The 24,805-nt window shown below is 42.9% G+C and overlaps 1 protein-coding gene across 2 annotated transcripts in view; it reads left to right on the top strand.

The window, feature by feature from the left end:
• The window catches only part of STK39 (serine/threonine kinase 39), a 329,969-nt gene that overhangs the window by 50,687 nt on the left and 254,477 nt on the right, over positions 1–24,805 (top strand). For both annotated transcript variants that reach the window (XM_055397331.2, XM_055397329.2), the window contains exon 2: positions 15,526–15,638. In XM_055397331.2, coding sequence (XP_055253306.1) covers positions 15,526–15,638 — 113 coding nt within the window. The remainder of the gene's footprint in view (positions 1–15,525; positions 15,639–24,805) is intronic.

Below are 24,805 nucleotides of genomic sequence, written 5' to 3'. Positions count from 1 at the left end.
ATAGTGCTGCAGTGAACTTTAGGATGCATGTATCTTTTGCAATTAATTGTTTTTCTAGATATGTCAAGCTGGTCCCTCTTGTCCCTGACTTCCCAGGCATCTGCTTTCCCACAGCTCATGCTTCCCTCCCCATCCAGCCACAGGAGACCAGGAAGTGGGTCAGGCAGATTCTAAACTTTCTACTCCCTCATTAAGAGGTGAGTACTCAGAACCTTTGGGGTGAATTTGGGGAAGTTGTGTCCCCTCAGTTCAGTACAGTCACTCAGTCCTGTCCAGCTCTTTGCAACCACGTGGACTGCAGCATGCCAGTCTTCCCTGTCCATCACCAACTCCCGGAGCTTGCTCAAACTCATATCCATAAAGTCAGTGATGCTATCCAACCATCTCATCCTCTGTAATCCCCTTCTCTTCCTGCCTTCAATCCTTCCCAGCATCAGGGTCTTTTCAAATGAGTCAGTTCTTTGCATCAGGTGGCCAAAGTATTGGAGTTTCAGCTTCAACATCAGTCCTTCCAATGAACATTCAGGGTTAATTTCCTTTAGAATTGACTGGTTTGATCTCCTTGAAGTCCACGGAACTCTAAAGAATCTTCTCCAACACCACAGTTCAAAATCTTCAATTCTTTGGTGCTCAGCTTTCTTTATGGTCCAACTCTCCCATCCATACATGACTACTGGAAAAACCATTTCTTTGACTGTATGGACCTTTGTCGGTAAAGTAATGTCTCTGCTTTTTAATATGCTGTCTAGGTTTGTCATAGCTTTTCTTCCAAGGAGCAAGCATTTTAAAATTTCTTTACTGCAGTCACCATCTGTAGTGATTTTGAAGCCCAAGAAAATAAAGTCTGTCACTGTTTCCATTGCTTCCCCATCTATTTGCTTTGAAGTGATGGGACCAGATGCCATGATCTTAGTTTTTGTGAATGTTGAGCTTTAAGCCAACTTTTTCACTCTCCTCTTTTACTTTCATCATGAGGCTCTTTAGTTTTTCTTTTCTTTCTGCCATAAGGGTGGTGTCATCTGCATATCTGAGGTTATTGATATTTCTCCCAGCAATTTTGATTCCAGCTTGTGCTTCATCCAGCCCGGCATTTTGTATGGTGTACTCTGCATATAAGTTAAATAAGCAGATTGATAATATGCAGCCTTGACATAACTCATTTCCCAATTGGAACCAGTCTGTTGTTCCATTTCTGGTTCTAACTGTTGCTTCTTGACCTGCATACAGGTTTCTCAGGAGACAGATAAGGTCGTCTGGTATTCCCATCTCTTTAAAAATTTTACACAGTTTGTTGTGATCCCCATAGTCAAAGGCTTTAGTGTAATCAATGGAGCAGAAGTAGATGTTTTTCTGGAACTGTCTTCCTTTTTCTATGATCCAGTGGTCTCTGGTTCCTTTGTCTTTTTCTAAATCCAGCTTGAACACCTGGAAATTCTTTGTTCATGTACTGTTGAAGCCTGGCTTGGAGAATTTTGAGCATTATTTTGCTGCTGCTGCTAAGTCACTTCAGTCGTGTCCGACTCTGTGTGACCCCATAGACGGAAGCCCACCAGGCTCCCCAGTCCCTGGGATTCTCCAGGCAAGAACACTGGAGTGGGTTGCCATTTCATTCTCCAATGTGTGAAAGTGAAAAGTGAAAGTGAAGTCGCTCAGTCGTGTCCGACCCTTAGCGACCCCACGGACTGCAGCCTACCAGGCTCAACCATCCATGGGATTTTCTAAGCAAGAGTACTGGAGTGGCTTGCCATTGCCTTCTCCGCATGTGAGTAATTGTGTGGTAGTTTGAACATTGTTTGGCATTGCCTTTCTTTGGAATTGGAATGAAAACTGATCTTTTCTAGTCCTGTGGCTGCTGTTGAGTTTTCCACATTTCCTGGCATATTGAGTGCAGCACATTCACAGCATCATCTTTTGAAATAGCTCATCTGGAATTCCATCACCTCTTCTAACTTTTTTCGTAGTGATGCTTCCTAAGGCCCACTTGACTTCACATTCTGGGATGTCTGGCTCTAGGTGAGTGATCACACCATCGTGATTATATGGGTTGTGAAGATCTTTTTTGTATAGTTCTTCTGTGTATTCTTGCCACGACTTCTTAGTATCTTCTGCTTCTGTTTAGGTCCCAGCCATTTCTGTCCTTCATTGTGCACATCTTTGCTTGAAATATTCCCTTGGTATCTCTAATTTTCCTGAAGAGATCTCTAGTCTTTCCCATTCCATTGTTTGGAGAAGGGAATGGCAAACCTCTTCAGTCATCTTGCCTTGAGAACCCCATGAACAGTATGAAAAGGCTGTGTCCCCCATGCTTTAGCAATTCAAAGAGGGGTCTGTGGACCAGATGCATCATATGTATCATTGAGAACACAGAATCTTAAACCCCACCCCAGAACTATGTCAGCTTCTACATTTTCACAGGGTATCCAGGTGACCTGCACATCTTTAAAATTCCTGTATAGTCCTAATCTTTGGCTCCAAGAATGAGAGGGCAAGTTGTCCTGAAGTCCTGCCAGGCCCGACCTGTGAGAGGGGGATCCTGCAGGAAGACCTGGGCGGTAGGGCTGGTAGAGGCAGGGGCTGACGGCATGCTGCTGCTTCCGTGGGGCCCTTCGTGGGGCTCTTCTTCAGCCTCCTGCTCATGCAGCTGTGCTCTCAGGCCCTGATGGGGTTCCCAGCACACTGCTTTCCCCGTTCCTCTTCTGCTGTCAGTCAGACTGCCTGCGGCATCATCTTCCTGCCGCTGGGTGAGAGAGGCAGGGGACGCCCTCTCCCTGTAGGGCTGCCTCTACTTCCCCTTGGGTGGTGTAGCCTGGGGAGAACCTCAGGTGACCGAGGAGACCAGATAATTGAATGATTATGAGTGAAGTCAAATCAGACAGAAAGATGGGGAGCAGTGGGAGGCCTTAGTGAAATGGACTTTTTTCCTTCTGTCCTTGAGCTAGGAGAAATTTTTTTAGTTCCTTGCTGCTTCATGGGTGTGGTAGCCAAGGATATTTAATTATCAGAGGAGTGGAGCTGGAACAATGAATCATTTCCCTCCGCATAATTTTCTGTATACACAGTCACTGGTGTCAAGGCTCCCAGGAGTCAGGTTCAGTGCAGTGGGGTTGAGAAGAAGCAGGCAGGAGCTGGGGCTCCGAGCGAACAGAGGTGACCTCAGGGAACGGGATTTTGCAGCAGCTTGTAGTCGGTCTTGTTTTAGTTTCCATCCGGGTATCTGGGGTAATCATACTGTTGAAAATATTCACAGTCAAAACATAAACAGTTTAGTGCCAGGCATGTTTCTTTGTATTATTACATTTGTGTGTATTGTCTCATTTAATATTTACAGCCATCCCATGAGGTACATACATAACTGCTGCCATTCCCTTTCTGTAATTGAGAAAAACGAGGCACACGTGCCGAAGCAACTTGCCCGAGGTCTCGTGGCTGGTTGGGCTGTGTGGCTACTCCTAATTTCTACATGACCAGGAAGACACAGAGTGGGGCCATGTTGGGCGTGGAAGGAGTGGCCTTTGAGGAGTGTTAGTGGTTAAAAAGGGCCATGATAGAAGCTGTGTTTGTGAACAGAGTGAAATGAGAATTAAGACAAAGCTTTTGTTTGGGGGAGCTTGGAGTAGACCCCATCTTCTGTTGGAGCTGATGCACATCATACTGTCTTGGCTCCTTATTAAGTGGTGGTCTCTAAGTGCTAAACATACCTTTCTAGGCCTTGTCTGGTACCTGGCAAACCATGTTCCTCCTTTGCCTGCTGTTCTTTGTTAAGCTTTGCTAATTGAGGATGCTGGGGGACTCTGGGAGGCTGGAGGAGGGAGAAAGGACATGTTTCATCCTACTTGCTTCTTGTTCTTTTCAGCTTCCTTCCAGAAAGGGTCTTTCTCGCTCTGGCAGCAGTTGGTTCTGTCCTCCAGCTTCTTTCTACATCCTGGAACCAGCCTCCTGGCATCCCTCAGAGATGCCCACACCAGCCAGTCCTTAGATGGTGACCTCCCAGCCCACCGTGGACCCTCACTGAGAGGTCCCCCTTGGAGCTCCTGAGGTGTCAGCCCCTGTCCCTCAGACGTCTGGGTCCCAGCTCTATGGGTCTCCTCCTCTGAACTGTCAGATTCTGATAACCCCATCCCTCCTCTTTGATTTTCCTGGCTCTTGTGGACGAAGCTGCTTCCTGCAGTTACTGTGTCCCTAATGCCTGCGGAACCAGTTCTTTTTACTAGATAATATCTGTTACAAGATTTAGTGGACCTGATTTTCCTAACTGACTGCTTACTGATAAATTTTCCCAAGATCTGGTGTCCTGGCTGTGGAGGGGGCAGAGAAGCCTACACCCAGGATCCATGGTTTTCAAATTTAAGGATATAGAGAAATTGCTAGAGAAGCTTATTAAAAATGCAGATTCTAGTCTTTCATTTGCGATAATTCTGATTTCAATAGGCTTAAAAATCTGCTTTTTGAACAGATACACACTACTATATAGAAGATAGATGAGCAGCAAGGACCTACTGTATTGCACAGGGAACTATATTCAATATCTTTTAATAATCTATAATGATGTCGCAAAGAGTCGGACATGACTGAGCGTGCACACACACACACACACAAATGGAAAATAATCTGGAAAAGAATACATCTGTATAACTGTACACTTTGCTGGACACATGAAACGCTGTAAATCAACTATACTTGTAGTGAATAAAATCAGTTCATCATGAAAAAAGAATCTGCATTTTAAACATCTTTGATATTTCTGAGATGAGTTCAGGTATTAATTACTGTGTCTCATGGACTTTGAGAGAAATCTGCTGAAACTCAGGACTTCTCATGGGGGCTCTTTCTTGGATATTAAGTGAGACTTAGAAGCAGACTTATATTTTAACAATAGGCTGGGGGCTATGGATGTGCTAAGTTTAAACCAAGGGCCTGCCCCTAGGTTGTAACCTGACCCCTGGAGGCTGAACACCAAATCATTGTTCAGCCCAACCAGTTCTGATTCAATCAGCTGGCGAGAGGAGCTTTCCCCCTAGTCATTATCCACTTGGCCAGGCCTTGGGCTCCAGGTCAACACCCAGTGAGGGGCATGACTTTTTGTTATTTATACAAAGGCAGCGTGTCCATGGCTGAGATGGTTAAATGGTACCGACTTTGAAGTAGATACTGGCTCTTCTTTTTGCGTTTAGATCTGTTCTCACTTTTGGGGGAACTTTATGGTTGGAGCAGTAAGTAGCTGGAGACCAGGAGACCACCCCCATACCACGTTGAAATACTGTTTGAGAACCAGGGTGCTCGTGTCTTTTGGCCTCTTCCAGTGGGTGTATCTGTTTATCTGTGTGAATAGCAGTGGACATTCTTTTGTGGAATGTTGGCTTCTATTTGGTTGATTTAATCAGTGAAATGAGTGGGTTTTGCTGGGAGGAGTTGTTATCCCCTCAGAGAAGAACAGGAAGTTTTTCAGTCTTGCTGGATCATGGGGCTTTGAGTTTGCAGGGGGCGAGGACTTCAAAGTGACCTTTTGCTGAGTGTAAAAATCCAGCTTGCTCTGTAGGAATGTGGAGTCCAGGCCTGATGCTGCGTTTCCTAAGATGTATTTGGAGGATTGTCATCAGCCCCTGTCTGTCACCTCTGTACGGTGCGAGGTGTTTTGTATCGACTCTTTTTCATCAGGTGGAATCACTGAAGGCCCTACTCTATTTTAGCCTGCCCCATTTTGCATTATATCTGTATGCTGAGCAAGGGCCAGGGGATCCAGTTTTTAAAAATTGAGGGTCCCAGCCTATTCTGATGGAACGTTGCTCTTTGGTCTGAGCTTTCCTGTGACACTCGATGCCAGAATGGACAAGGGTGTTCTGCAAATCAGAAATGCCTTCAGGCAGATGGCCTTGCTAGGCTTGTTCCTTGACATTAGCTGCCAGGTCCTCCAACTACTACCTACTTAAAAACACACACAGTGACCAGATTGAGTAAAAATTCTCTGCTTCCTTGCCTCCAGGTTATACAGCCTATCTGGGCCTAGACGTCTTTGTATCCACCCAACTTTGAGCACAGCTACATGGTAGTCATGTATGGATGTGAGAGTTGGACCATAAAGAAGCCACAGCACCTAAAAATCGATGCTTTTGAACTGTGGTGCTGGAGAAGACTCTTGAGAATCCCTTGGACTGCAAAGAGATCCATCCTGTCAATTCTAAAGAAAATCAGCCCTGAATAGTCATTGTAAGAACTGATGCTGAACCTGCAGTACTGTGGCCACCTGATGCAAAGAGCCGACTCATTGGAACAGACCCTGATGCTGGGGAAAATTGAGGGCAGGAGGAGAAGGGGTGGCAGAGGATGAGACGGTTAGATAGCATCACCGACTCAGTGGACATGAATTTGAGTAAACTCTGGGAGATAGTGAAGGACAGGGAAGCCTGGTGTGCTACAGTCCATGGGGTTGCAGAGTCAGACATGATTTACTGACTGAGCAGAACAGAACACCTCCTTTATTTATCTTGTCAACCCAGGGAGAGGTTGATGTGCGTTTCATCGACTTAGCAAGCAGTTATAAAGGATCTCCTGCATTCCAGGCAGGGGCCTCAGTGGAAGGGTTGGTTCTAGAGTCCTAAGGCTGTCATATTAAGTGCTGAGGTGAGGCTGTACTGAGTCCTTGAGAGCAGAGAGGAAGTGACTAACTCTGCCTGGAGTTGTTAGAGAAGGTAGCGTCTGAAGAAGTGATTCATAGCTAACCCCTGGTGTTGGGTTGTCAACTCTCCCCACCCCACCCCCCCCTCCCCGCCTCACCCCATCAAAAGAGGATGATCTTTTTCTTAAACAATGAATACACATTCACGGACAGAGAGAGCCTGTGTTTTGCACTACATTTCCTGTTGGTCACTGTCAACATTAGAACTTGAACCTTGAAGCGAGTACTTTTTAGACTACAGCTGTTCCCCCTTATCCACAGATGATATTCATTTCTAAGACCTCCAGTGGATGCCTGAAACAGCAGATAGTACCGAGCTATATTATATATATATATATATATATATATATACACGCTGATTTTTCCTTTACATAGCTACCTATGATAAAGCTTAAATTATGAATTAGGTACTGTAAGAAATTAGCAGTAATAAAATAGAACAGTTACAACAATGTACCGTGATAAGAGTTAGGTGAGTGTAATCTCTCTCCCTCTCACAATGTCTTAAAAATTTAATGCCTTTTCCGCCTTCAGTAAATACTTAGCAGGCACTGTGGTGGCAGTTTGAGGTGAGACAGCGAAATTAGCACAAATTTTGTTTCCTTCACGATTTCACAGATGGAAGATTACTTACCATATATCACAGCAGTCTCTGCAATATGATTTTTTTCTTTCCTTATGAAGTTGAGAACTTTTGCCTTTTCGCTTAAAGAAAACACATGACAGCTTGTCTTTGGCAGACCCAAATTGCAGCATCACTGCTCTTGCTTTGGGGACTTTAGTAAGTAAAATAGGCTTTATCTGAACACGACACTGTGAAACCTTGACAGTCGATCTGATAACCGAGGCGGCTAGGTGATTTACAGGTGGAATATGCTGGACAAAGGGATGATTCAAGTTGAGGGTGGGATGGAGTTGGGTTTCATCACACTGACCAGAATGGCGCAGAATTTAAAACTCCCAAGCTGTTTATTTCTGGAGTTTTCCATTTAATATTTTCTGACAATGATTGACCTTGGGCAAATACCATCACAGGGAAACCACAAAAAAGGGGGGAATGACTGCAACTGTGATTTTTTTAAGGCAGTCATATCTACAGAGAGATTCTTTTATCTACTGTGTATCTTTAAGAAAACCAGAAATGTCTGGGAGTGAATGGCAGTATCGATCACATTGACTGAGATGCACATTAGAGTCTGATTCCTAACAGCTTCTTATCCTATACATACTGCTCCTCTTTAGTCAGGTGCCTAGACATTACCTGATCCCTTAATCATAATTTTCTTTATGTTAGATAATCCCAGTCTGCCTTCTGAGTTTAGTAAATGTAAAGAATTGTGTAAAATTTTTAAAAAAGATTAACTGTTGCTTTAGGTCCAAGGTGAGCATATGACATTAGTTTCAGTTTGATTCCACACACCAGTTTCCCTCTATCTTCGCTGCAATCAGAGCCCGAGGTGCCTTTTTGTTTTTCTGTGGTATTATCAGATGGTTCTTGCTGAGCTGCAGGTAAGCCTTGCTTTTCTTTGGTGAGATCTGTGACCTCTAAAGGTTTTAACAAGCTAGGCTTTCCCAGTGAAGGTAGTTTATCCAGGTCAGTGGTGAAATGCAAGTTCATTCACTGAGTAGCCATTTCTCCACCTCACCCTGTTTTGTTTTTAAAATAATTTTGTTCATTTATTTCTGTTTTGCCTGTGCTGGGTCTTCTTGGCTGCACAGGCCTTTCTCTGGTTTTGGCTGGCGCGGGCTGCGCACTGTAGTAGCTTCTCTTGTTGTGGAGCTTGGGCTCCAGGGTGCTTGGGCTTCAGTAGTTGCAGTGTTTGATCTCGGTAATTGTGGCTCCTGGGCTCTAGAACACAGACTCAAGAGTTGTGGCTTCTGGGCTTAGTTACTCCTCCGTATGTGGAATCTTCCCGGACTAGGGCTTGAACCTCTATTTCTTGCATTGTCAGGCAGATTTTTTTTTTTTTACCACTGAGCCACTAGGAAACCCCTCACCCCGAGCTTGATGATTTTTTATAGTAAGCTCTAAATCTACTCCCACCATCCCAGAAAGAGACTCTACTAACTGGTTCTTTAGACAGAGGCAGAAGGACATAACTCAACCAGCTTGGCTGTTACACAAACCAGGTCACTGAGGAAGGTCACCTGTTTGTACCTGCTGTGAGAAATGCGGCCTTGCTGTGCCTGGCCCCTGTGCCTGACAGGCCAGCAGTAACATCTGTTTTGCAAAAGAATCTGTCCACCAAATGGCACCTAACACTTGTCTCACAGTTTCTGTTCTTTGTGTTTGAGGAGTTTGTATTTACTGTGTGTTTACTTTGTGTTTACTGTGCCTGGGTTCCTTTCGCATAGAACGCCTTGAACCACCAAATAGTTCTGATAGTTTTTTCTTTGTGTGAGCTAGCGGGATGAAGTGGATGGCAATGTGGTGACCTGTGGTAAATCAGTTTGGTCCCGTGTCTTGAGTACATTCACATGTTATGTTGAAACGTAGGAAATGTGACCATTTTGATCTAGAAGAATGACAATTTCATATAGGTAACTGAATTTGAAATTTGTACCCTTAGGTAAGAAAGGATACATTTTTTTTGTGTGTGTGTAATAAAGTTTTATTAAAGTATAAAGGATATAGAGAAAGCTTTTGAAGCCAACTAGCAGTAACCCAAGGAGGCAAATTCAGCCTGTGGTGAGCTTTTATATCACTCACAATATTTTTATATTTTTATACATTAATCGCCAACCTTAATTCAGGAGCTCTCACACGAAATTTTGAATTTGCAGCTTTTCTGCAAGAGTCACAGCCTCACCCCACCCGGTTGGTGATGTCACCTGGTGACAGGGGACCAAGGCAGAGTGGCAGCTGTGTCCCCATGGGCCTCATATGTGTGTCCATTCATACCCTGGCCAGCTTCTGACCCTCATGTGATCTGACCTGATTGGCCTCTTGGACTATGAGGTTGCTCATGTGATATAAATAGAGTACCTTGAGTAAGATGGATAAAGAGATTTGGAAGAAATTATCAGCTGAACCAAAGTCATTTGTTTTGTTTACTACACACCCGCAGCCAGCCTCTAAAAAGAATGCCTATACATCTCTGGACTCTATTTGCCAAGAAAGGACAGCTAAGCAAGCATACTTATGGAGCTCACTCGTTCATGTGCTAAGCGATGGGCAAACTCTGGTTGAAGCTTTGGCTTGATGCTCTTCATTTGAGTAGGATGTGATAGATTGCTTCCCCACTGTCCATTCATGTCACAGGCTAATGTTATGCTTGGTTTTGTTTATCTTTTTGCTTTGTAAATCCTGACTTTTATGGGAAGTGACTACTGAACAGTTGACCATGTCCTAACTTTAACATGAAAGTTCTTGTTGACAAATGTATATTTTAAAAGTACTAGGTATTAATGCTACATTGTATGTAATGGTGGGGGAACTGAGCACAAAAGAGAATATTCATCAATTAAAGAAGGGCTGAATGAATTTTGGTACATAGACAATTGTGAAATTCTGTGTGGTATTAACTTAACAAATTGACAGGATACCAGTTGACCTGGAGGGTTTTCCCTGAGGAAAAGTACTAGCTGAGATTTAATTAGTACTTCCTATGTGGTAGGCACAGTTCCAAGGGCTTTCCATGTATTAACTGATTTGATCCTCACAGTTGCCCTATGAATTTGCTACTATTATTGATATCTTGCAAGGCAAGAAACTGAGGCATTGAGAAGATAAGAAAGCTGTTTAGGGATAAGCAATTAGTAGGTAGCAGGGTTAGGATATGAACTCACGCAACCTGGATAAATAGACTTTGTAAAATCATTTTGTTAGGTTAGATATCAAAAGTACATTTTCAGTGAGAAATCTAGCTATAGCATATTAATGGCTGTTTTTGAATTCCCTGGGTTATTCTCTTTATTTTAGACTCATTTAAGCTCATCATGCTGTATCAGATCTTAGAAATCATTTAGTCTTCTGGTTTCCCAGTTTAGCCCATCTCTTCCTCCTTTTAAACCAGCTGAATCTTCCTGGTAAGCAAAATGAAACTGAGTCCTGACCTGCAGCTACTTTCCCTAATATAAACTACGGATGTATTCTGTCTCCTTCACATTACAGATGGAGAAATAAGTCCTAGAGAGATAGCCTAACATTTATTGAGTCGATGATTTCCAGGGATGTGAAACAATTGTGTTATTAGGTGTTGCAGGTCATTTTATTATGCCCATTAAGGGAACGGAGATACAGGTAGAAATAGGCCCAGTATCACTGAACCCTGGGAATCAGAACCAGGAATGGATAGAATCTCTGTCTTACCATCCTTTCAAGGGTCTTGAGGATTACAGACGCCTACCAGAGGCCCTTGAGTTGAATCTTTTCTCTTATTGCTATTTGAATTAATTAGGAAGTTTTGGGGGGATCCCCTGGTAGCTGAGCTGCTAAAGCATCTGCCTCCAGTGCAGGAGACCCTGGTTTGATTCCTGGGTTGGGAAGATCCCCTGGAGAAGGGAATCGCTACCCACTCCAGTGTTCTGGCCTGGAGAATTCCATAGACTGTATAGTCCATTGGGTCTCAAAGAGTTGGACACGACTAAGTGACTTTCACTTCAGGAAGTTTTTGAGAACTTCTGGGTGTCATAGCATAATTAGCATAGGTGATTGTGACTTTAGAACAGACAAGGAAAGTCTTTTGTGTGAATCAGCTGGGGCTGCCCTAACGAAACACCTTAAGAATGGATGCCTTCAACAACAGAAATTTATTTCTCACTGTGTGGGAGGCTGGGCAGTCCAGTCCAAGGTGCTGGCTGATCTGGTTTCCGATGAGAGCTCTCTTCTCTTCCCTTCCTCTCCTTACTCATAAAGTGAGGGGTTGGACTCAGCGATGATCTTTGAGGCTCCCTGCACCTCTAATCGGAGAAGGCAATGGCAAGCCACTCCAGTACTCCTGCCTAGAAAATCCCATGGATGGAGGAGCCTGGTAGGCTGCAGTCTGTGGGGTCGCTAAGGGTCAGACGCGACTGACTGACCTCACTTTCACTTTTCACTTTCACACATTGGAGAAGGAAATGGCAACCCACTCCAGTGTTCTTGCCTGGAGAATCCCAGAGACGGGGGAGCCTGTTGGGCTTCCGTCTGTGGGGTCACACAGAGTCGGACACGACTGAAGTGACTTAGCAGCAGCAGCAGCACCTCTAATGTTGTTCCTTACAGTTGAAGGAAATCTTTGGATTCAAAGTGGACTGTTCCAAATTGTCTGATGAGTGGTTAAATCCTTACGTGAAGTGACAGTCACCCCAGGTTCTAAAGCTTCACATTTGTTCTTTATCGAGATAAGAAGCTGCCAGTTGTTCTTTAGTCAGCTGTATATATATAAAGCAATAACGGTCCTCTAGTTGTATGGCTCTTTCCCCACCACTTTCCCCACCACTCCCTCCCATTTTAAAAAAGAAATAAAAGTTTTTATTATTTATTATCACTTAAAAATATTGTTCACACAATTTTTAAAGGTGACTTTTCACCTACAACTGTTACAAAATGTTGACTGTATGCCCCGTGCTGTATAGCACATCCTTGAAACTGTCTTATACCGGCAGTTTGCATCTCCCCTTCTCCACCCCTATGTTGCCTTTCCTCCCGTCCCCCCGGTAACCACTGGTTATATAGAGTAACCTCTGTATCTGTGAGTGTATGTCTTTTTTGTTATATTTAGTAGTTTGTTGTATTTTTTAGATTCCACATGTAAGTGATATCATACAGTATTCATCTTTCTCTGATTTATTTCATTTACCATAATGTCCTCCAAGGCCATTCATGTTGCTTGCTTCAAACGGCAAATTCCTTTTTTTTATGGCTGAGTAATTTATCTATCGTGTGTGTGTGTGTGAGAGAGAGAGTGATCTTCTGTCTCCATATATCTGTTGATGGACACTTAGGTTTCTTCCATATCTTGGCAATTGCAAATAATGTTACTATGAACATTGGAGTGCATATATCTTTTAGAATTAGTGCGTTTGTTTTTTTCAGATACATAACCGGGAGTGGAATTACCAGGTCATATGGTAGTTCTATTTTGAGCTTTTTGAGACACCTCCATACAGTTTTTCACAGTAGCTGCACCAATTTACATTCCTATCAACAGTATACAAGGCTTCCCTCTTGTTCACATCCTTGACAACATTTTGTACTCCTTTTGATGATAGCCATTCTGATGGCTGTGAGGTGTTATCTCGTTTTGGTTTTGATTTGCATTTCCCTGATTATTGGCCATGTTGAGCATGTTTTCATGTGCCCATAGGCGATCTGCATGTCCTCTTTGGAAAAATGTCTATTCAGTTCTGCCCATTTAACATTTGTATTTATTTATTTTAAAATTTATTTTTTTCCTGCCCATTTATTAGTTTATTTTTTGATGTTGTATGAGCTGTTTATATATTTTGAATATTAATTCCTTTTCAGTCATATCATTTGCAAATGTTTTCTCCCATTCAGTAGTTTGTCTTTTCATTTTGTCAGTGGTATCCTTTGCTGTGCAGAAGCCAACTCAGCATCCCTCCCCCTTTTTTAGAATTCTTCTTTGTGTCCATGTTCTTGCCTTTGTCTGTGGAAGCCAGAAGTCTTTTATAGTCAAGGACTTAACTGAGTCTGAGTGGTAGCCCCATATCACATATGCTTATTTGATCCTTTCTGGGAATTTGTTGTCTTCTTTCCCGTTTTCCAGTCTTCCCAGTTTGAAAACGGTCTGAGATGTGGAGGAGAGTGGAGGGGTGGGACTGGGGGGAGTTTTATATAGATAGGGCTGAGCTTCCCGTCAGCAGCTCATTAAAGGTGTCTGTTGATTTCTCTGCTGGGTACCAGGCCCAGTGCTAACTGGCTACTTAGCACTGTCTCCGTGGGCTCCCTTCAGTGATAGTCTCTTGTTCTGGAGACCTTGACTGGAAAATGCACTCTGCTATCAGCAGGGCTCTTTGTAGTGTTTGGCTCTGGTATCTGGAACATTCTGGACTGAGCCCAGCATGCTGTGATCTGCACGCTGGTGAGGCTGATCCAGTGGGACTTGGAGTAACAGTTGATGGAGAAGGACTGAGGTCAGGGAGAGGGTGGTGGTGGTTTACTTGCTAAGTCGTGTCTGACTCTTTGCGACCCCATGGACTGTAGTCCATCAGGCCCCTCTGTCCATGGGACTCTCCAGGCAAGAATACTGAGAGGGACCTTCCCTCTAGGTTGTTTCTCTTTTCTCCAACAATATAGGACAAGGTAGAAGATATTTTCTTAGCCATGGCAAAACAAGGCTGCAGGGGAAAAGTGTGCTTCTGGCTTGTGGGTAGAAGGAGAAAAGCATGGACCTGGGAGTGTGGCAGACCTGACTCAGACCCTGGCTCAGGTACTTGTGAGCTGTGGGGGTCCCAGTGTTCGCACATGTAAAACGGGGCTAATAACAACAGCGACGACAAAATGCACAGGCTTGTAACAACAGTTGTACGAGGAAAATGCCGGCTGAGGAGTGAGTCAGTCAGTATATGTGGATTTACTCCCCCGGTGAACACAGGTGGAGCTTCCTGTAACGGAATCCTTGAAGTTGGAGACCTGTCTTTGGAGCATTTGTGTGACCTGCTGGGTCACCAAGTCAGGGGGCCAGAGCTGATGGTGAGACGCAGGGCAGAACCTTTGCACCAAAGACACTCATTTGGGCACTTCTGTGCGGGTGGGGAAGCCTTGATTTGCACAGGAAATGTCATGCCTCTACCTCACATGTATCAGGATAGCTGATACTGCTCTCTCCCATTTTTTTGACAAAAATAATCTCCCCTCCCCCATTTGGGTGATATTTAGCAACTCATTTGGGAAAAAGTACCCAAAGGAAAACTTGAAGGAGAAGACGGTCACATCCGCCCCCTTTTGCACAGGCTGTTTCTCTCCTTGGCAGTCCTGCAGTAGGGGAAGATTTATGTGATGAGAATGAGATTTTTGATATTCTTTGCAGAATTGAGTGCCTTAACCTGGAGGTCTTTTTGCCCCTTCGGAATATAAATCCGATTAGAAGCTCTTTGTGCTCTGCCACAAGTCATTACACGTCTACATTTTGTTCTTATAAAATATGGATAATGACATGACTCCGTCTCCTAGGAGTTTGAGTGCATTAGCTAATGATCATGAAACCTTAGAAATGGGAAATGCATATGAATGCTGAGAGCTTTTGTAATTACAGGTTTGCATCATTTTGCTTGGCATCCTTGAAGAGGCTTGCTTTCAACATGAGAATACTCGGGTTGATTCCTGTTCTTCTAATTGTAGAGCAAGCTTGAAAGAGAGAAACTCAGAGAGTGTTCAGAGCAGAGAAGTCACAGCATCTCGTGGAAGCCCTCAAGTAGCTTAGGCTGGAGTGGCTTGGTTTGCACTGAAGTGGGAGAAGAGCTTGAGATATTGTAAAGTCACCACAATGAGAAAATACCAGTACCCAAGGATGGTAATGGCTTCCACGCAGGGCTGTAATGAAATGCTCGTGTCCTTTATTCTTGTCACATCAGATATATTATTTTCTCAGCCTTTATTCTAGGCAGCCGTGAACACGCTGTATTGCAGTGGGCTGTTTTGATATGGGTCACCTTCCTGGATTGTTAAGCCTCTGGAGTGTAGATACTGTCTTTGTATCTGCTAGAAAAATCCAGATTTTCCTTTATCTCATCCAGATAATTATTTTCTAACTTAAGAAACTGTTTAAAAGGATGTCAGATGGTAATGTGTTGAATACCCAAGTTATAGAAACTTAAAAAAGAAAAGTATTAATTTATGTGGGTAACCTGACAGTAACCTGACAGTGTGCCGTTTGACAGCTGACGTTGTTTTCATTTCCTTTCAGGCAGTGGCGCTACAGCTGTGGTGCAGGCTGCTCTATGCAAACCCAGGCAAGAACGTGTAGCAATAAAGCGGATCAACTTGGAAAAATGCCAGACCAGCATGGATGAACTATTAGTAAGTCAAAGTGAATGGGATATTGCTGGTTGCTTTTCTTATCTTATGTAGAGATGGGCCAGAGAAGCAGGGGAGGAGAGAGCAGAGGCCACTCGTTTTCTCCCATTTGGACACATGTATTTCTTGGAAAGCAGCCCACATGGCTTTTTCCTCATTATGACTGTGTTGTGTAATATACAGCTTACTTTGCTTTGACAAATAGAATTTTACTCAGTCCTTATAATCCCCAGGTGGGGATGGTCTCATTGTTGACACTGCTTTATGAAATGAGGAAATAGACTCAGATGACCTAAGGTCGTGTTATACTGAATTGGATGATGAGCTTCTGGCCCTCCGTCTCAAATCGTACACAAAGAGGAATTACTCCCTAAACAATTTTCTGGCCCTTCTGGCTTTCATAAATCACAAAATCTCCTATAAATTTCAGTTATTCAAAAATACCACAGGGTAGCTCGCATTCCTATTGGCGAATGAGAAGAGTTTTTTTTTTTTTTGGTACAGGGCAACTTGTACTTCTTCCAAGTAAAGTATGTTACATAAATAATTGGAGCTTGTCGGTGTGGCTATGACTATAGTAGCATTGGTTGGTTGAAGGATCATTTGCTTTTGGTTTAGCTGACTCATTATTAAATGAACAGCTTGGCAAATGGTTATTAGTTGCCCGGCAAACTGTGAAGGGTTTGAGAGTTTAATCACATAAATATAGTTGTCATTCCGCCTGCCAATTTTCTTTTTTTTTTTCCTTTTGGTCATTTGTTTGAGGATAATGGAAAACTGCAGTGGAGGAGTTAACTGATTGGTTATCCCACCACTAATCCCAGGACAAATATTAGTCCAATAGCTCCATACAAGCTACAAAGTATAATGACAGTTGGCTCCAAATGAAGAGGCCTTTTGTCATAGTCTGCATTGGGAATGGAATGTCATTAACAAGAGCCTTTTGTCTTTACTCAGAATATAGCTTTTATTTCAGGCATAATTACAGTATACTATAGTATAAATTAAGTACAAGGATAAAGCTGTACTTTTCCAGATCTGTTTGGCCTTACATTTTAAATCAGGCTCCATAAAGCATAGTTTTCGCTGGGATTGAAACAACAGATTGCTGGCTAAAAGTTCAATTAAAGGAAGGGCTTCCACAATTTAATTAAAAAAAAATTTTTTTTTTTTGGCATACATTTAGCACTTTTGCCCTTCTCAGAATTTCAGCTCTGCTCTGCTCTTACTGAAATTATTACTGTATACTTGTGTTGCTTGCTATCACGGTGACCAGTAAAACTGTGTCTTTGTCATCTGACCAGTTTTCAAGGTCACTTTCTGGCATGGAAAAAGCTTTAAACAAACTGGAGAGAGCTGTGTCCTGCCTTTGCCACTAACTTTTTTTTTTTAGTTAAGTTACCTAACAGCTCTGCACGATTTAAAGAGAATTGAATCACAAGATCTCTAAGATCCCATTGTTTGTTGTTGTTCAGCCACTAAGTCGTGTCTGACTCTTTGTGACCCCCATGAACTGCAGCACACCAGGCTTTCCTGTCCTTCACCATCTCCCAGAGTTTGTTCAAGCTTGTGTCCCTTGAGTCGGTGATGCCATCCAACTGTCTCACCCTCTGTCATTCCCTTCTCCTCCCCTCAGTCTTTCCCAGCATCAGGGGCTTTTCCAGGATCCCATTAGGAGTCTCAAATTCTGTGGCTATACTAAGTACATAGTGATTTTTTAAAGATCTTGAAGTATACATTTATCCTTATGCTCTGTTTGGAAATATTACTCTTGAATTCGCCTATGGCAGTTGTATTGGATTATGGTGTTCTGTTGGAGGTCTCACAGTCATCTTTTTGCCACCAGCAGAATATTTAGACAGTATGTACAAGGCTTGTATGTACTTGCATCTGATAGTTCTGGAACCAGCCTTCAGGGCTGATGCTGTGGTCTCTGGTTTCTAACAAGCCCTCAGCTGCTTAAAAGGAGAAGGCATTGGCACCCCACTCCAGTACTCTTGGCTGGAAAATCCCACGGACGGAGGAGCCTGGTGGGCTGCAGTCCATGGGGTCGCGAAGAGTCGGACACGACTGAGCAACTTCACTTTCATGCATTGGAGAAGGAAATGGCAACCCACTCCAGTGTTCTTGCCTGGAGAATCCCAGGGACAGGGGAGCCTGGTGGGCTGCCGTCTGTGGGGTCGCACAGGGTTGGACACGACTGATGCAACTCAGCAGCAGCAGCAGCAGTTGCCCAAAGTCTCCATGTTTCCCCTCTGCTGACTTTTTATCAGCAGTCAGCTGCCAGTGATCCGCCTACGTAAGGGTTCTACTGGAGGCACCAGGACTGTTGTCATTCCAGGCCCTTTTCTCTATTACCTGGGACCAGGAACCATATCAGTGTCGTTTGGAGTGACTCATAATTTAGCCAGAGCTGTCAGTGTAAGGACTAGTGCTTTTCTAGCTTAGTGCTTGGCTCCATTAACCTGAAGTTTTAAGATTTACAAGTTTGCTTGTTAGCAGTTAATTTCTTTCTTTCATTTTCTACCTGCCCCCATGCCCATGTTGTGTTAATGGAATATAGCATAATTATCTATTTTTCATTTTAAAGGATGTTTGATTTGTTGCTCTAATCTTTCCTTAATTTTGAGTCTTTGACCTTTTGATGTCTTGATATTTCTAGGGATGGAGGGAACGGCTATGGTTCTTTAGGACACACAACTCCCAGGTTCTCTGCAAGCAGAAAGAAATAGAACTGACAGTATAGGCTTCTGCCATTGCCAGGCCTTTGTGGTGACCGAGCTCTCGGCACATGACTTGTGCGGAGCAAAGTTGCTATAATCCTTTCAATGTCTAATCCTGCTGCTGCTTGCGCTTTTATTATCTCTGTGGGTTCACATTTTGGCAGTGTCTGGACATCCGCTATCCTAATAATCCTTTAATTCCGTGAGTGTGTGTGTATTATATACAGGTCAGTGCTCGGCGTCATTTCACAAACTGTGTCATGTGTTAACTGGAAACCATTGTTCTTTCAAGAAACAACGGCCACTGGAATCCTTATCTTGTGGGAGTGTTATGTCATGGAAGTCACAATTACCAGCTATTTGCTGGCTACAGGAACAGCTGCCTCCCCTGCTGAAGCTCTGTCAACCTCCCACCCCTGCTGTCTGCCCCGCCCCTACCCGCCAGCCTGACTCCCATAGTAAGGCGGGATTTATCCTCACAGGTTGAATGTGATGGCAGAGAATGGTTTGGACAACTGGCCCTGGACTTTGCCTCTTTATGTGATGGAGGTGCTCTGTAGATTTTCCCATGGTTGTGGAGTTTATTCACGGTTTGACTGAAGAAGATTTAAGTGGTCATGATTTCTTTTTTTTTTTTAATTTATTTTTAAAGTAAATTGAAATATTGTTGTAAAGTATTGAAGTATTGTACTAAAAATAATTTAAAATTATTTTTAAAGGAATATTAAAGTACTATGATTTCTGTGCTTTCTTGGAGGCTCAGCTGGTAAAGAATCCACCTGGAATGCGGGAGACCTGGGTTCGATCCCTGGGTTGGGAAGATCCTCTGGAGAAGGGAACGGCTACCCACTCCAGTATTCTGGCCTGGAGAATTCCATGAACTGTATAGTCCATGCGGTCACCAAGAGTCGGACATGACTGAGTGACTTTCATTTTTCATTATGATTTCTAAAGCAAAGTGATCTTTAGTATCACCTCTGAGAGTGAAGGGAGGAAAAGAAATGTTCAGTGAGATCACTGGTGCTAAATAATTGGTAATTTAAGTAAAAATTATGCTGTTCAAATGAGTACTGTGATATCCTCAGGGATACTAATTGTTTGGTAAATACCTGAAGTTTCTACGAACTTCCCAGGTGGCACTAGTGGTAAAGAACTTGCCTGCCAATGCAGAAGAGACACTGGTTCAATCCCTGATTTGGGAAGATTGTCTGGAGAAGGGCATGGCAACCCACTCCAGTATTCTTGCCTGGAGAATCCCATGGACAGAGGAGCCTGGCGGGTTACAGTCCATAGCGTTGCACAGTTGGATACAACTGAAGCAACTTAGCACACACACACACACGAGTTTCTACGTTGTGCTTAGGCCCACAAAAAGGGATGAGTTTTGGGTGTATATGTGGGAGGACAAAGGTATGTGCTCACTGAAAATTCATTTTTAACAAAACTTAGAGCACCCTTAAATGTTTTCCTTGGCATGAATAGCATTTAACCTACTCAACCTAATTTTCTCTGCATTCTTATGAATTTTCATTTGTGTTTTTTACTTTGGTATTTAACTACATCCTAATCTCTCTGGGTGTGATGATCCTGGCTGTTAATTTTCCAGGAGCTTAGGAGTGTTACTGGTCTCTTCTATATTCTTAACCATCCCAACCTGGATGTGTTGATGATGCTGAGATTTGTTATCCCACATTTGTTGTTAACTCCATATTTGTTAATCCCACTCCAGTATAATGACTAATTATAACTTAATACCCTCTGGGAGACAGTTAAAGTTTTAGAGCAGAGCTTGTTAACTCCATAGTTAGGAAAACCTTACTAGATGCTGGACCCTGGACTAGGTGGTGGGAAAACAAAAGAGAGTCATTTTTGTGGAGCCCAGGACTGGCCAATGAATCTCTTCATATTTGCATTGGGTTGGTGAGATGTTTGACTAAGGAATATCTTTCTGCACTTTTCCCTCTGCTTGTCTAGAAACAGTTTATAAGATTGATAGGCAGATTCTTTAATGTGTACCCCACTGAGGAAGTTTTCGCTTTCCAGTAGGAATTTAAAGTTTCCTAAGAGAGTGAAAAGGTTGGCTTGAAGCTCAACATTCAGAAAACAAAGATCATGGCATCTGGTCCCATCACTTAATGGGAAATAGATGGAAAAACAGTGGAAACAGTGTCAGACTTTATTTTTTGGGGCTCCAAAATCGCTGCAGATGCTGATTGCAGCCAGGAAATTAAAAGACGCTTACTCAGATTGATTATATTCTTTGCAACCAAAGATGGAGAAGCTGTATACAGTAAGCAAAAACAAGACCAGGAGCTGACTGTGGCTCAGATCATGAACTCCTTATTGCCAAATTCAGACTTAAATTGAAGAAAGTAGGGAAAACCACTAGACCATTCAGATATGACCTAAATCAAATCCCTTACGATTATACAGTGGAAGTGAGGAATAGATTTAAGGGACTAGATCTGATAGATAGACTGCCTGATGAACTCTGGATGGAGGTTCGTGACATTGTACAGGAGACAGGGACCAAGACCATCCCCATGGAAAAGAAATGCAAAAGAGCAAAATGGCTGTCTGAGGAGGCCTTACAAATAGCTGTGAAAAGAAGAGAAGCAAAAAGCAAAGGAGAAAAGGAAAGATATAAGCATCTGAATGCAGAGTTCCAAAGAATAGCAAGGAGAGATAAGAAAGCCTTCCTCAGTGATCAATGCAAAGAAATAGAGGAAAACAACAGAATAGGAAAAACAAGAGATCTCTTCAAGAAAATTAGAGATTCCAAGGGAACATTTCATGGAAAGATGGGCTCGATAAAGGACACAAATGGTATGGACCTAGCAGAAGCAGAAGATATTAAGAAGAGGTGGCAAGAATACACAGAAGAACTGTACAAAAAAGATCTTCACGACCAAGATAGTCACGATAATGTGATCACTGACCTAGAGCCAGACATCTTGGAATGTGAAGTCAAGTGGGCCTTAGAAAGCATCACTACGAACAAAGGTAGTGGAGGTGATGGAATCCCAGTTGAGCTATTTCAAATCTTGAAAAGATGATGCTGTGAAAGTGCTGCACTCAATATGCCAGCAAATTTGGAAAACTCAGCAGTGGCCACAGGACTGGAAAAGGTCAGTCTTCATTCCAATCCCAAAGAAAGGCAATGCCAAAGAATGCTCAAACTACCGCACAATTGCACTCATCTCACACGCTAGTAAAGTGATGCTCAAAATTCTCCAAGCCAGGCTTCAGCAATATGTGAACCGTGAACTCCCAGAAGTTCAAGCAGGTTTTAGAAAAGGCAGAGGCACCAGAGATCAAATTGCCAACATCTGCTGGATCATGGAGAAAGCAAGGGAGTTCCAGAAGAGCATCTATTTCTGCTTCATTGACTATGCCAAAGCCTTTGACTGTGTGGATCACAATAGACTGTGGAACATTCTGAAAGAGATGGGAATCCCAGACCACCTGACCTGCCTCTTGAGAAACCTGTATGCAGGTCAGGAAGCAACAGTCAGAACTGGACATGGAACAACAGACCGGTTCCAATAGGAAAAGGAGTGCGTCAAGGCTGTATATTGTCACCTTGCTTATTTAACTTATATGCTGAGTACATCATGAGGAATGCTGGGCTGGAAGAAGCACAAGCTGGAATCAAGATGCTGGGAGAAATATCAATAATCTCAGATATGCAGATGACACCACCCTTACGGCAGAAAGTGAAGAGGAACTCAAAAGCCTCTTGATGAAAGTGAAAGAGGAGAGTGAAAAGTTTGGCTTGAAGCTCAACATTAGTGGAAACAGTGTCAGACTTTATTTTTTGGGGGCTCCAAAATCACTGCAGATGCTGATTGCAGCCATGAAATTAAAAGACGCTTACTCCTTGGAAGGAAAGTTATGACCAATCTTGATAACATATTAAAAAGCAGAGACATTACTTTGCCAACAAAGGTCCGTCTAGTCAAGGCTATGGTTTTTCCCGTGGTCATGTATGGATGTGAGAGTTGGACTGTGAAGAAAGCTGATTGCCGAAGAATTGATGCTTTTGAACTGTGGTGTTGGAGAAGACTCTTGAGAGTCCCTTGGACTGCAAGGAGATCCAACCAGTCCATTCTAAAGGAGATCGATCCTGGGTGTTCATTGGAAGGACTGATGCTAAAGCTGAAACTGCAGTACTTTGGCCACCTCATGCGATGAGTTGACTCACTGGAAAAGACTCTGATGCTGGGAGGGATTGGAGGCAGGAGGAGAAGGGGACGACTGAGAATGAGAAGGCTGGATGGCATCACCGACTCTGTGGACATGAGTTTGAGTGAACTCCGGGAGTTGGTGATGGACAGGGAGGTCTGGCGTGCTGTGATTCATGGGGTCGCGGAGAGTCAGACACGACTGAGCGACTGAACTGAACTGAACTGAAGTGGGTCTGACCCAGTCATGCAGACTAGTATGTTCTGGTTAAGGATGGGCTTGGGGTTTTCTTCAAGAAACCTGGTTCTCCGGTTTGTGGTCAACCTCAGAGGTCAGGAATGCTACTCGAGGGCACACTTGGCTTCCCTTAAAATTCATTACATAAGTGAAGAATTAATCTGCTTGAGTCTTTTTCAGTCTCTGTCACCAGATGACAATTCCATAGATGTGACACGGCCCTTTCTTTTATTTATCCTAAACCCTACATTTTTTAGCCTTTGGGACACACACTTCTTTAGTTTTACAATGAATGGTTTGTTTCATCACCTTGTTTGACATTTTGATCCTTAGACTTCAATCAGTCATATCTTTGTCAACTTTTTTCATCTAGACGAGAGTTCTCGTATTTTTAGTCTGTCCTTGGTACTGAGTCACAGAAAAGTCAGTACCATTTTCTCATTCTTTCATATACATCAAATCTTATAGTTTAATTCTTAGGGGCAGGAGTGCCTTAGGTGTAGGAAAAATCATGGCCCTGAAATTGGGCAAAATGCTTATTTCATCGTTTTTTAAAAAAAATTTATGTGTTTATTTTAGTTATTCTGCTGTTCCAGGTCTTAGTTGTGGCGTGGTGAACTTTTAGTCACAGCGTGTGGGATCTAGTTACCTGCCCAGGAGTCAAACCCAGGCCCCCTGCATTGGCAGTGCAGTCTTAGTCGTTGGACCATTAGGGAAGCCCCCAAAATGCTTATTTCTTAAAAATAAAAAAAGGAAAAAAATATCTAGTTAACTGATTATATTATACAAAAATAATATGTCATGATTCAGTTCAGTCGCTCAGTCGTGTCTGACTCTTTGCGACCCCATGAACCGTAGCACGCCAGGCCTCCCTGTCCATCACCAACGCCCACCATGACAATGATGTCATGATTATTAAAATATTTTAGTTTGTGATTGGTGACAGATACGAGCAAAATCATTTCAAAAAACAACTGCACCAGTAAGGAATACTGAAACTTGTGACAGAGGGCAGGTTGCTTCCTGGATCAGATGGCCTGCGTTGTCCACCTGGGAATTGGACTTGGGATGAATCACTTTCACTTCTGGTCCTCAGCCTCCTCATTTGTTCAGTAAGAAAGTATACCTGAAGGCAAAAATGTATTTCCACCACCACAAGTCCTATGATTCTATGAATTTAAAGATTAATTTTTAAAATGGAATCCCCATTTAAGATCATTTAAATAGAAACACTAATTACAAGCAAATTGTGCTTTACAATTTGGGGTAGTGTCAAGTCACTCCAGTATTGTGGTGTAACAATGAAAATTCACTGTGAATTCGTGGGCCTGGGTGCACAGAGCGCCGTCTGTTTCTCCTGGGTACGTAATGGAAACATTTCTCTGTCTTGGTCTAGAAAGATTCTAGCATTAGCCCCTCTCCCTGTGTCATCTTTACAAAGGTATTTTGCCCTCACTGACAGTATCTTTAAGGAACGTGGGTTCACTTTCCTCAGAGTGAAGCCCTGGTCTCTTTTTGCTTTCTGCTGTAGTGTGATTTTATTGATTATTTCACTGCTGTTGACCTGCGTTTCCTTCCATACTTCCACTCCACCCTCGCCACTCTGCCCTGCACCGTCTCCCTCCTTCCTTCCACACTTCCCTTCCTTTCTAGAGGAATGAATTTGCTATGATTTGTAGCTTATTTTGGAGAATAAAGCTAGATATTTATTTCGCCTAATGTTCATTTAGTAGAATGGTTATCTCCTATTACCTGACATAGGTTTCTCTCATTCTTTTAACGTTCAATTATAGTATTTGGGGACCTCTAAGCAGTTTCTTTTGTCAGAAGAGTTTTGTTTTTGTAAATTGAGATTTTTAAAAATTAAGAAAAAAATTTCTTCTGGTGCATTTGAATATCTGTAATTGTTAACACAATTACAAAACATTTTTGCAAGTCTTTTTATTATAGACAAAAAATATACATCATACTGGTTTGAGGACATCAGCTTAAAAAACTGGAAGCTTTTTGTGTGTGTGTGTTTTG

Source organism: Moschus berezovskii, chromosome 2 (genome assembly GCF_049115385.1).
Source record: "Moschus berezovskii isolate FMDL1 chromosome 2, NW_MosBer_1.0, whole genome shotgun sequence".
Lineage (NCBI taxonomy): Eukaryota > Metazoa > Chordata > Mammalia > Artiodactyla > Moschidae > Moschus > Moschus berezovskii.
This window is presented reverse-complemented; position numbering and strand designations above follow the sequence as displayed.